This window comes from Hyaena hyaena, unplaced genomic scaffold (assembly GCF_003009895.1).
Source record: "Hyaena hyaena isolate Hyena2069 unplaced genomic scaffold, ASM300989v1 scaffold_115, whole genome shotgun sequence".
Classification (NCBI taxonomy): Eukaryota; Metazoa; Chordata; class Mammalia; order Carnivora; family Hyaenidae; genus Hyaena; species Hyaena hyaena.
This window is the reverse complement of record NW_024080747.1, coordinates 682,720-696,673: the sequence shown is the minus strand read 5'-3', so window position 1 is coordinate 696,673 and position 13,954 is coordinate 682,720. Positions and strand designations below refer to the sequence as shown.

General features: G+C 38.8%; 1 protein-coding gene across 1 annotated transcript in view; it reads right to left on the bottom strand.

Moving 5' to 3' along the window:
- The window catches only part of LMNB1 (lamin B1), a 55,957-nt gene that overhangs the window by 19,900 nt on the left and 22,103 nt on the right, over positions 1-13,954 (bottom strand). Inside the window, exons 2-5 of the mRNA XM_039236695.1 lie at positions 8,489-8,645; positions 7,709-7,834; positions 4,638-4,808; positions 2,670-2,795 (exon numbers count right to left, since the gene is read on the bottom strand). Coding sequence (XP_039092626.1) covers positions 2,670-2,795; positions 4,638-4,808; positions 7,709-7,834; positions 8,489-8,645 — 580 coding nt within the window. The remainder of the gene's footprint in view (positions 1-2,669; positions 2,796-4,637; positions 4,809-7,708; positions 7,835-8,488; positions 8,646-13,954) is intronic.

Here is a 13,954-nt window from a genome sequence, read left to right as displayed (position 1 = left end):
CAGAGTTCGATCTCACAACCCCAGGATCATGACGTGAACAAACTCCAGAGCTGGATACTCAACCAACTGAGCCACCCATGCACCCCTAGAAATAAATGGTATTTTAAATAGCTGCACAACACCTGTCATTGTAGGCAAATACAAAGAATATAACATGAGAGACAGACCTAAACTGTTCTCAAGTCTGCCATTAAGTACCTTTGAAACTCTGGGCAAGCTGTAACTAACTTCACTAAACCAGTATCCACATTTGAAAAATGAAGAAGTCAAACTAGGTTATCTACCTGTATGATCCCACCTCTCACTCTAAAATACTTTATAGCTGACTTCTGCTGGTCTTGGTTTTTTATAGCCTGTAACATAAGTGTACTAGTTTATTGTGGTCTAGCTACAATACAAGTTTTCAGAGTCTGAGTGTTAGGAAAACAAAACTTAGAGGTGCTTTCAAAGTGCTAACGGAGAGTCTTCTGCAAGCCAGACAACCAATTAATCAACCAATTAATTCGGCCACTCACAAATCTACACAGAAATAAAAGAAATTCCTACTTTCAAAACATGCTACTACCATACCATTATTCAAAAATATTTTCTTAAGGTCAACATTTTAAAGGCTACATGAGTTTTATTTTTTTAGTATTATTTTTTTTTATGTTTAAGCAATCTCTACACCCAACATGGGGCTCAAACTTCCAACCCTGAGATCAAGAGTCTCATGCTCTTCCGCCTGAGTCAGCCAGGTGCCTCAAGGCTGTGTCAATTTTAAATAAAGTTTAAGAAGTACCTCAGTAGCATGAGTCAAGTAACCAAAAGGAAACTGTATGGCCTAAGAGGCAGCATGAGGAAACAGGTATGGCCCAATAAATGCTATGAAGATACACAGTGGGAAATACTGGGAGGGGTGGTTTTTTGCTTATCGTCCTAAGAGGCCAAAGTTTATGAACTAATGAAGATATTCCTCAGGATATATTACCTATTATAAAATCTGACACCAGTAATGAACAGAGGAAGGACATCCCGCCCCCTGCAGCTCCTCAAAGACAGAGAAATTTAAGACTATTCTGGCTGAAGGAGGTACATCTCTCCTATTTCATAAGGAGTTAGGTCCTGGAAACCCCCAGGGCCCTGCCGAACACTCTTTAAAAACCATTAACCAGAAGTCAACCAAAAAACTGGCAAGGACAGGAATAACTAAGAAGCCAACAGGGAAATAGACCTGAGCCTGAGTCAGGAAACGTGGCTACCAAGTTCACAGCCTATCACTATTTAACAGGCAAGTCTATGTCTCCGTCTGTAAACTATCTATACACAGCATAATCAAGTGAAATATGCAGCCACCAAAAAAAAAAAAAAAAAAAAAAAGAGTGCGGGGACATGTGAAATTCAGGGAAAGGGGATAACTAGAGAATGACTTATTCAATGGAGAAAAATAGTAAATGTCAACTTACAGTAAGAACACAAAGCCCTATTTTTTTGGAAACGTAGCTCTTAAGATGGTATATTGGGAAAAAAGATAATCTTTGAAGAGTGTGAGGGGTAAAGGGAAAAGCTGGGAACTAGGAGAAAAATCCATCTATCAACTTGCAGCCTCTGGGCAACTAATTAAACTCACCTCAGTGAACTCAAAGACCCTTCCAGCTCTACTGCTACATGAGAACTTCAAACAACTACCAGGACAAAATAGGTCTAAAATAATTTTTTAAATTATGTTACAAATAATAGAGTACACACAAGAGGCAATGTAAAAGTTTCTTATTTTTTTTGTACGTTACCCCATCTTATGTAACTGTTTACCTTGTTTTCTAAATTCCTGCAATAAAAGTCTTCAGTTTCATAACCAGAAAAACATTTTGCTAAAAATGACAAGATAAGACAAGACAAGATAAGATGATAAGATAAAAAAAGGAAGGAAATCTTAATCAAGAATAAAGTTTATTCTCATGGGGAAAATTTAAAACAATTTCCTCCCTGAAGGAAAATGGAAGCTGAAGTTACTTCCCAAATAATTAAGGTGAACAGTAGATAATCGAAGCATTCTGCACTTATGTACTTTGTGTCCTCATCAACACCACCCTTACAATGAGACCAGTTTCAAGCAGGGTCCTCGCCTCTGGAGCTGCACCTTCAGGGCCCCATCACGGACTGGGAGGCACTTGGTCAACACAACCAGCAATGTAATCATTTGGCACTTAGGTGTACTCATGAATGAATCAGTTGCTAGATTCTTAATATGCAGTTAATGCTGTGCCCCATGACCCTAATTATTATGCAGTTCAAACACTGAGAAAATCTGTCCAAAATCACAAAGCATTTACCACTCACAAAGAATTTTTGCATGTTTTTCTTATTATGGTTTCCAAATGTGATGAAAAAGAGTGAGGCTGCTAGCTAGATGGTTCAAAAACCTGGGTCCAAGGGGTAAGCCCTAGAAATAAACCTGCATGTCACTTCCTTCCTGGATAATCTATTAATTTAGGAATAACACTCCCCCCCAGGGGACGTTTATGCAATGAAAAATGAACAAATCAGGAAAGCCCCATGACACGAGAGTGTAGAAAACTACAATGCTCTCTGCACAGTGACATCAGACTGAGCAAAGCAGGTGGATGACAGTGGTCAAGGTGGCTTTCAAGTGCAGCTTACATTATTCTTGGACGAAGATTCTTACTAACCTCTTTCTGTAGATTGGAAAGCTGAGATGAAAGGCTCTCGATTCTCATACGACTTTCCATCAGCTCTTCCCTGGCACTGTTGACAGTAGAAGTATTCATCTCTGAGGACAGTCTGGCATTCTCCAGCTAAAAGAAGAAAAAACCAGAGTCAGCCTTATCTAGTGACTTAGAACAAACAAATGAGGAAGTATGATTCATCTCAAGGCATTTCAGTACAAACCTAAGCCCTGTTGGTAACTGGTTGATGAAACAGGAAAAGCATCACGAAGTTTGCTGACGTGGTATGAATTTTCTTAAAAGTCTTTTTACTGACTTTAGGTTCAATTCCCAACACATGAGCTTAACAATGCTAGTAATATACATGAGGTTCTTTACCAAAAGCTTATTACTTAAATATTTCACCTGAGTATCTCTAATGTGTCAGATAATACTGCTAATAAGGAGACTGAGTAGTAGCAACTTAATTGTGGGTGATGTCTGTAGGAAAATAAACATCACATATCTCTAACCCACAAAATCTAATTACAGAAGATAAAGCCAGGGATGCCTGCGAGGCTCAGTCTGTTAACTGTCCAACTCTTGATTTCAGCTCAGGTCATGACCTCACGGTCCCTGAGTTCCAGCCCCGCATCGGGCTCCAAGCTGACAGTGAGGGGCCTGCTTGGGATTATCTCTCTCGAAATAAATAAACTTAAAAAAAAAAAAAAAAAAAAAAAAAAAGATAAAGCCAAAAGCACTACTTTATAGATTATTTCCCCAGGTAGAATTCAAAAGCAAAATATAGTGCCTTAAACAGAAACATCCTATTTCTCCAAAGGCCTGTAATACTCAGTTCTGCATGTGTCTCAGACACATTTTTCTGGCTGTCATCAGTTTGTTGGCTCCCTCTGGGGACACAGTGTATGTGACGGACTGATCCTACACTACACTTTAGCTCCTACATCACCCAGCACAATGCCTAGCACTGAGTGTTAGATGATCCAATGTGAGGTTTCAAAGATCCCTCCCTTTCACTAGCCAGTTACTACTTCATAAAATGAATTAAAAGCAACATCAACGGTTTGAGGTCATTCAACAGAAATTAGATTCAATACCTCAATGACCTTAATTTTTCTAAGCCTTCCACTAATTCTTCTTAATCAAATCATGTACATTTCACACACTGGGATAAATCATTTATGAGGAAAGCCTCTACTCACTGGCGTTAAAAATTTTTGCATGATCTGCTAACACAAGTGGAAAGTTTCTACAGTATTTTTAGATGAGTAACAGCAGCAGAGGAAGAAATATCAAACTTTCCATTTGGCCTCCGTTCAAAAAAGCTTGAGTTGTGGGGGTCGCACCCTACGTACAATGATGCCATGGAAGTCAGAACGAAGTGCGGTCTGACCCGCACTTGCTGTTAAATGCACGTGTGGGACAGCATGATTAGTACTTGCCATGGGGAGGGAAGTATTTTCAGAAGGCTTGGGTTTAACTATGAAGGCATGACACAAGTGATCAGACAAAAAGATAAACCCTTACCTCTGATAAGGGTAAAATAACCTACTTCCTTTGAATAATTTCTAGTATCATTTACTTTACAGAAAACTGTTTTCTAAAAATGACATTTTTGGGGCAACTGGGTGGCTCAGTGAGTTAAGTGGCCAACTTCGGCTCGGGTCACGATCTCGTGGTCCATGAGTTCAAGCCCTGCATCAGGCTCTGGGCTGACAGCTCAGAGCCCAAAGCCTTCTCCGGAGTCTGTCTTACTCTCTCTGCCCCTCCCCGACTCATGCACTGCTTCTATCTCTCAAAAATGAATAAACATTTAAACAAAATTTTTTTAAGTTCATTTTCGATATTCATAAAGACTAGGGGAACTCGTTGAGGAAACCCAGAACAAGGCCATCATCGAGTCATGCTGCTTGGTGTGCCTGAAGCGAGCGTTCCCAGGGCTCAGGCCCAGCCTCACACAAGACGGCTTACTTTGGCGTGGTAGGTCTGCTCCAGCTCCTCCTTGTAGAGCTTCACTTGGGCATCATGTTGTTCTCGCATCTCATGAAGGGCCTGAGCCAGCTTGTACTCATACTCAATCTGACGTCCAGAATCCACCTCCACCAAGCGAGTTTCATGCTTCCTTCTGGTCTCATTAATCTCCTGTGGGGGAAAATGACAGGAAACCAAGTTACCTATCATGGCTGCACTAGTACCAGTCCAAGTGACATCGGGGCCATCTGAAGTGTTACACACTAACCTCCCTTTGTCTCCCCTAGAACGGGCATGTGAAAAGACCTATTTTTTTGCCTTTGTTTTCAAATGAGACTTTTGAGATGGGACTAATGCCAGAAATGATAACCCTAAGAATTGTGTGTTTCTTTTCAGTGGCACAGCTACGTACTTCTCTGAAGACCAGGAATGGCCTGAAGACTCACAAAAGTACCACACGATCATGGGTTAACTATGTACACTGAATACCAACTGTTTTTCTAAACTGATGTAATGATGATCCTAAGGACATCTCTAGAAACAATCCACATGAAAAGTTAAACTTGCCAATCAGGACAACTTTACCTACAAGATGTATGTATATGATAAAACTATCTTCTTAAACATACTAAGATGCAATAGGCACAGCAAGCTAATTTATGTGACTCACTTTAACAGCTGGTGTGAAGGCATCAATATCAACTGATATGAAGCTGTATTAACAATGGGGCGCCTGGATGGCTCAGTCAGTGAAGCGCCTGACTCAGGTCACAATCTCACGGTTTGTGAGTTCCAGCCCCGCATCTGCACTGTCAGTGAAGAGTCTGCTTGGGATTCTCTCTCTCTCTCTCTCTCTCTCTCTCTCTGGATTCTCTCTCTCTCTCTCTCCCTCTCTCTCTGCCCCTCCCTGCTCATATACTTGCTCTCTCTCAAAAAGAAATAAATATTAAATAAAAAAAAGAAATCTTATTAACAATATTACTTTACTCTCTGAAGTATATATGATCATTCACTATTAAAGATCAGAAATAGCGAACATAATCCTTCACTTTATGTTGTAAAGAAGTATCCAAAAGTAGGATGGCTAGGAACACAAATCCCAGAATAAAATTTCCATTCCAGCCTCTAATGCTGAAAATACAACAGCTGTCTTTAATGGCAGTAATGAAAGAGGCCACAAGAGGGGGATATAACCCACTGACGTTCGTTTCTGGGTCCTATGCCTGCATGCAGTTCCCTAAGCATTTCTTCTTCTTTCTTCTAACTGTTCATTGCAGAGGAAAATGCGCTTGACAGAACCCAAAAACCAGGGTTCAAATTCCAGTTCTGCTATTAACCTCAAAGGGCTGACATATATTTGACGATGACACTTAAATCATGAAAACATGCAATTAGAAGGGTTATTAGCTCAACAAATACAAAGCACATACTGATTTTGCTCTTTGTCTACCTCCTTTCCTCCTCTTCCTGTTTTTCATCTTCCTCCTTCTCACCTCCTAATCCGTAAATGTTCATAATAAGGAACTTAAGTATACTTATTGAATAGTATTATATGCTCTATGTTTAAAAAATGAGTATTTTAAGTTCATTCTCATAAAAGGCAAAACCCAAAATATTCAAAGATGCTAGGCAACTCCCAAAATATTACTTCTTGTTGGTGCCATTTTTCATTTATTATTTTACATAGAACCCATGACTTGCAATGGAAAAGAAATACCCTATTCCTCATTTAAAGATGCAGGGATCAACACACAGCATAAAAACTAAGTAATGATACGTCATGGGCAATTTTACCAAAACAAAACAAAAATGTAAGTCAACTTAATATAAAAATATCTCCACTTATAAAGCAAAGCTGTGCTTAACAATTGAATGAAAGCATTCGCTACAATCTATACAAGGAACTACACATAACATTCTACTCTCATCGTCCCCACTCTTCTAAGAAACAATAGCAAGTATTGGCATTTCATTTTGAAATAAATGATTCAAGTGTTGTCCAAAGTCTCTTTGCCCAATGAGTGCACTTTGCCCCCATACCCATGTTTTAATAGCATGTAGTTACAAAAACAGTCAAATTTCTATTTTATTTTTTCTCCAATTAACAACAAAAGATTTTAAGTTCTACAGTAATTCCCCATTTTTTAAATCATCATTACAGTTTTCAAAATTATATTACCTCTAAAATCATGAAGTATTTATTTAACTACAGGTTCTCTATGCCCTGGGTTAATTCCAATCCTCTTCAATTTTGAGGAAATATACATATATTCCCCGTTCTTCAATTTTATTACTTGTTTTTTGGTAACAGGTGCCACCTTCACCCACCAAGGCTTGACCCACAGAAGTTAAGGCTTGTAAATGACATTTTAAAATATACATATGTAACTGTAAGGGCTGTGGGCAGCCTGCCTTCCAGATGGCCGTGATTGCTGCCTCCTGAGGGTCACACCCTTGCAGAATCCCACAGTGAATCAGGGTTGGCGGCTGGGGGGGGGGGGTGGTGACAGAGAGTGATGGTACTCACTCTGTGGGATTAGAAAGGTTACAGAAGATAACGAGGCTTCTGTGTGGTGTTCTCTCTTTCCCCCTCATCATGAGCAGCCCCATGAAGGAGCCCTAGATGAAGGGACTCTTCATGCCAACAACCTGTGCATGAGCTCAGAGGTGGTTCCTCGGGTCCAGGACGAAAGCCTGACCTCAGCTTCATGAGAGACTCAGAAAAGTAACAATGCAGTTAAGCGGATCTCTGATTCCTGACCTTCAGAAACTGTGAGATCATAAACATGTGTGGTTTAAAGTTGGTCAATTTTAGAGTAATATATTAGGGAACAACAGATAACTAATACAAATGCGTGAACAGGTTATTAACTGCTATGACCAAGCCTTTATAAATCAGATAAAGTGAAATCCTATCTGTTTATCTTAAGAGCTTGAGTTCTTATGTAAAACCTTCTAGCTGCAGTACCTTGAATAATTCATCTATAAAACTTCCCCATTTTATATACATATAATTAGAACAAAGCTTTTGGGATCCCTTCATTTCTTACAAAATAAAACTGTATAGTTACCTCCTCATACATGTTTTTACGAAACTCCAGGTCCTCAGTAAGGCTCTGACAGCGATTCTCTAAATCCACTTTAAGTAAAGTTTCATCTGCTAACTGTTTTTTGGCAGCAGCTAAGGAGGCTTCCAACTAATATTAAAAAAAAAAAAAAAAAAATTGATGAAAATCATGCAGCAATTATTTAGTAATGAACAGATACCTATGGACTGAATCAAATCAAGTATTAAAACTTCCATATCTTTTTTTACCTTTATCTTCTAATTCTTTTATCGGTGTATGAGAGTCTTGTATTAGAAGCCTTATCATAGAACTGAGTATTCAACTGCCGGTCCCACCCAGAATACCACGCCAAAACACCTCTCAGAGCCTGTCACTGGCAACAAGTAATAGACAAACACCTACCTATGATTTTAACCATCACTTTCATTTTTTTTCCTGCGTGTAGAGCAGTGGTAGGAGTTTTTCTTTTCTGATCCTTACAGTTTGGTGCAATAATGAAATAGATTTTGAGAGCAAGAATGAGCATAAGCCCAACAAAAAGGAAGAAGAACTGCAGGAAAATCTGCATGACCCACCACCCACCCGCCCAGATACAATGACTGAAAGGTGAAGATACTTTGCATGTTAGCTGCCTCAAGACTATTCTTCAGGTAAGCCACAAATAAAATAATAAATTTTAAAAACAAAAAATATTTTCAAATTTAATTCAAAACTCAATCAATCAACTCAGTCAGATGGGGCAATTAATCTCCCAATACGGATCAAAAGCAGAGTCTGCCTTACCTGGGCAATCTGATCCTTCAGATCCTCCAAATCTGCCTCTAAACTTTTTTTGTCACCAAGTGCAGTGGCCAGAGCTGCATCTTTAGAATTCAGTGCTGCTTCATATTCTCGAAGCTTGATCTGGGCTCCATTAAGATCCGATTCCTTCTTAGCATAACTGTAAGATATTTAAAGGTACGAGATAACCAAATTATACCCCTGACTTGAAGCCTTCTCCCTCCTTGCTGAAGGGCAAACAAAAGAAGATGCAGTTTAAATAACGGCTGCCATAATCTACTAAAATTAGAGGAGCAATTCAGGAGCATTGTAGCTACAGTGCTGGTGGATAACATTCTGCTTCAATGCCTTCTCTTCCATTACTAATGATTCTAGGTCAAAAAAGAAGTCCATAGGGCCAATGTTCCAGAATCCCGGCTGTCTCTGAGTAAGAACATATGCCCTTCTTGTTCTATAAAGAGGCACTACATATTTCAGTAAGAGAAGAGGTTTTTGAAGAAATAAAAAAGTATTATTTTAAATTACAATATGGTACACCTGGGTGGTTAAGTCGGTTAAGCAGCTGACTTCAGCTCAGGTCATGATCTCATGGTTTGTGTGTTCGAGTCCCACATCAGTCTCTGTGCTGACAGCTCAGGGCCTGGAGCCTGCTTCAAATTCTGTATGTCTCTCTCTCTGCCCGTCCCCCACTCACACTCTGTCTCTCAAAAATGAGAGAGAATAAAATGTTAAAGTAAATAAATTATATTAATATTAAATCCAAGATGTACAGGACATATAAATCAAGATATATACAAGGAGATTAAATAAATGAAAATAAAGTTATTTTAAAAAGCAATTTATGACTTGATGATGTATCATATAGAAATCTCCTTTTAATTTACTTTTATTTGAAGTATAGTTGATATACAATATATAAGTTTCCGGTGCACAATACAGCAATTTGACATTTATATGCATTTATAAAAGGCTTATTATCATGATACATGCAGTTATCATCTGTCACCAAAGTCATTATAATATTATTGAGCATATTCCCTATACTGTACTTACACATCCCCATGACTTACTTATAACTGAAGTTTGTACCCCTTAATCCCCCCTTCATCTATTTGACCCCACCCCCACCCCTCTGGTAACTGTATTAGTTCTCTGTATCTGAGTCTGTTTCTGTTTTGTTTTATACAAAACTCCCTTAATATTACATAAAAACTAACTGGTGTCAGGCTTGCAAACACTTTAAATTTCTTAAATAAGAGGTGATTTGAAGATTTCCCTAACTTACAAATAAGAGCTTCCCTAGTATCTTGAGGAAATAACGGTTTCAGTTTATACTACTAACCCGCCAAAATGGAAGTTTGAAATGAGGTTTCTTTGTCTTCTTGAATTGAGGTTTCTTTGTCTTCTAAATTACATCACTTTTCATTAAATGCAGTTCTATATTATAGAATTAAATTTCCTTTGGATAGATTTTGTCAAATAATTATATTTTAAAGGATAGTATTTTTTTCTTTCTTTTTTTTTTAAATTTATTTCTAGCGGGGAGAGAGAGAGAGAGAGACAGCGTGAGCAGGGGAGGGTCAGAGAGAGAGGGAGTCACAGACTNACATTAAAATAAGTTAGAGATATAAAGTTGGAAGTCATTTCCTTATTGATAATATTTGAAGCCTTCGAGTATATAAAATGACCTAAGGAGTATGCTCACAATATAAGCTTGGATCAAATAATAAGACAACAATAATAGTGAAATATTAAAATAAAAGATACAGAAGGAACTGCCAGAGCAGGGAAGAAATAAGAGTGCAACACAGAAAGAGTGTTGTTTTTCTTTTATTTTTTTCCTAGGAGACAGAGAGAGAGACAGCGTGAGCAGGGGAGGGTCAGAGAGAGAGGGAGTCACAGACTGAAACAGGCTCCAGGCTCTGAGCTGGCAGTCAGCACAGAGCCTGACGCGGGGCTAGAACCCACGAACCGCGAGATCATGACCTAAGCGAAAGTCGGACGCTTAACCGACTAAGCCACCCAGGCGCCCCTAAGGATAGTATTTTTTTCATTCACAAACAATGATTATTACTTGGTGGCACTGGGAAAGCCTCAAGATCAAAACTGGTAGTAACAATTCTTATTAAAAACTGTTATTGCAGACCAGCATTTTTACAACTGATGCTTGAGAATGGTCTAGAAGAGGAATCCTTAGTTAACAGGAATTTTTAAAGTAATCTTTTACTACTCAAATAAAATTTTTAAAACACTGTCCCAAGTATTCATCTCTTACTCATTCTGGTATCATAGAATAACTATATATATAAAAATATATATATAATCTCAGCAGTCCTATCCCAGTAATTTTTTTTCTTAAGTCCTGTATTTTTAACAAACCACAAGATGGCATCCTTTCACTGGCATCTCGTTCAGGAGGGGGAAAACTTAGTTGTTAAAAAAAAGCAATCCCATACAATCATGAATTTAAAACATAAATGCCTAGTTCATACAAGGTCTGGGTTCTAAAGGGAGAGATCATTACAGCAGAATCAATGCTCGTGAGGAATAGTTCTGTCCCATTACATAAATGAGCAGAGCTGGACAGAAACACGACATAAAACATGATTTAAAACAAAATCATATTTTATACATTACACAATATTCACAAAAACTACTGGCTTACTTAACAATTGCAAAAAAAATTCTAGTACACTACCTACTACCATCTATTATTTAAACCTCAGATCATAATGTAGTGCTTCCAAATGTGGTACCTCTTGGCAGGAAAGTGAACCTGTGCTTCTCAGACACCAAAGAGGCCTACCAGTAAGGATACTAAACTTTAAAAATCACACCCAGGGCGCGTGAGTGGCTCAGTAGAGCATCTGACTTCGGCTCAGGTCATGATCTCAAGGTTTGTGGATTCATGCCCTGAGTTGGGCTCTGTGCTGACAGCTCAGAGCCTGGAGCCTGTCTTAGGATTCTGTGTCTCCCTCTTTCTCTGACCATCCCCTGCTCAGTCACTCTGTCTCACTCTCTCTCAAAAAAAAATAAAGCATTAAAAAAAAATGTTTTAAAAAAAGGTAAGAATCACACCCATTTTACAGGCTACTGTATGTTCTATCGATTTCACTGATTTAATGGATAATGAAACATGTATATTTCCAAATTCAGAATGTTACAGTGCAATTGAGAGAACTGTGTAGCATCTTGTAGAGTACAGGAAATACAAGAAGCCAAATTAAGATGGTGCACCTAGTATATGACTAGAATACAGCAGTTTCTTCAACAATCAAGACCAAAGCAGACCAAAGAGTGGTGGCGTACGGGGATGAGAGGAGGATATACTGACGTGTGGTCACTGAGCCACCCAATGGTACCAGCTGACACCTGGTATCTAGTTCTCAGCTGCTTATATCACTGTCAACCTGTAAAAATATACATTATTCCATTACAAATTCTGTCTTAAAGCTTTTTCACAACAGTAAACAAATTAGGCAGATAGAAGTCAGAAGGTGAAAATGTGCTTAAAATTGCAAATAAAAGCTTTATGTGCCGTGGTTCAAGAAGGAAAAGGAATTGAGTTAAATACCGCACCTAGCACCTATTTACATTATACTTTCCATACAAACCCGTCCTTGCGGATGTACGCAGCTACCTCAACAGACTGAGAACTCTTTCAGGGCAAGGCCCATGATTTACTGTCCTCTAAGTTCTACACAGACAACCTGTAAATAATGACTATTTTGCTAATCCTTAAAAGAAATTCCCCCATACCCTCCCGAGAAAAAAAACCACTCTGCTTTTTCATGCTACATAAAATACCATGTTTTTTCCTAGAAGAAAAATAACAGTGATAATTCTATAATCTCTACAATTCACATTGCCAGAGGCCCTGTGTATCACTTTGCCAATTTCCTAGGTTCGATGTATCATAAAAAACTATGATCACATGCAAGTCTCCATCTAATAAGCTACGAATCAATGAGTTTTACATGCCACATGAGCTGCCAATACCAAGGACACATGAGGGCCATGCAGAAAGTACATAATCTTGTGACAGTTTTCTAACTGCATTATTATTTTTCACTCATGACATAGGACACAAGAAGTCTTGATCTAATTGTCAGCACTTGGTCAAATTACAGAAACCTAAAGAACTGACATCCTAAAGCATACACAACACATTACGTGACTGTAGCCACCACCTAAGCACAGAGTAGCATCTGACACTACCCTGGAACAAAGAGCAACTGAGGCAGGAGTCCAAAGTTACCAGATACTATCACTTTAGGGGATGGTGGGCATTTTTCTTTGATGATAGATAGACAGATAGATAGATATAGATTTTTTTTTAAATGTTTATTTTTAGAGAGAAAGACAGTGTGAGCAGGGGAGGGGCAGAGAGATACGGAGACACACTATCCAAAGAAGGCTCCAGACTCTAAGCTGTCAGCACAGAGCCCGACACAGGGCTCGAACCCACGAACTGTGAGATCATGACCTGAGCTGACGCTGAACACTTCATCGAATGAACCACTCAAGCACCCCTCTTTGACAATACTTCCTAACTGGACTTGTTCATCATTGCTGCCCTACCCTAAGTTATTATCCACTTCCAGATAAGGAGACTTTCCTGTGTTTTCATTTATATTCAGCATGTGAATCTAACACTAGAAATACACACACGGCTAAATATATAAGCCAGAAAATATACCCCCTTAAAGACGATGCTTACAGATCAACCGAAACTCCAAATGCAGCCCAGAAAACTTTAATAAAATGTAGTTGACACTCCATTCTAATTAAGAACTGCCTCCCTCAGGGGCGCCTGGGTGCCTCAGTCAGTTAAGCATCCAACTCTTTATTTCAGCTCAGGTCATGATCTCCTGGTTCCTAAGATCAAGCCCCATGTTGGGCTGTGAGTTGACGGTGCAGAGCCCGCTTGCACCTGCTTGCTCTCTCTGTTCCTACCTTGCTAGTTCACTCTCTCTCAAAATCAGTAAAATGAACTTTAAAAAAAGTTGCCTCCCCTAATAAAAAATAATATGAATAAAACAAAAGCTTTCATTTCAAGAAAACCTGAATTTCACCAGTCAGAACAAGTAACGGAGTCTAATCAAATAAAATGACCATTAAATAATCAGTTTGAAAGGATACACTTACGTTCCTGTTAACATTCTATACTAGTGATTCAAGAGTAACAGACATATTCAATGATACAGCATGGATATACTTTCCCAGAAGAACCTAGTACCGTTAACTTTTGGGACCCAACTCTAAAATCTCCCAGAGTCTATTTGACTAACTAAATGCAACTACTTACTTGGCACTTTCTGAATTACTCCTGATCACCTTCTAAAACCAGCAACACCACTGTACTTCACTGCTTTCATCATCTTGGTTTTTCAGCCTACCACCTCTTTTTGACCTTGACTTGTCTTAGGATCATAATTTCAACCCTAGCTTCTGCACTGAACTACTTAC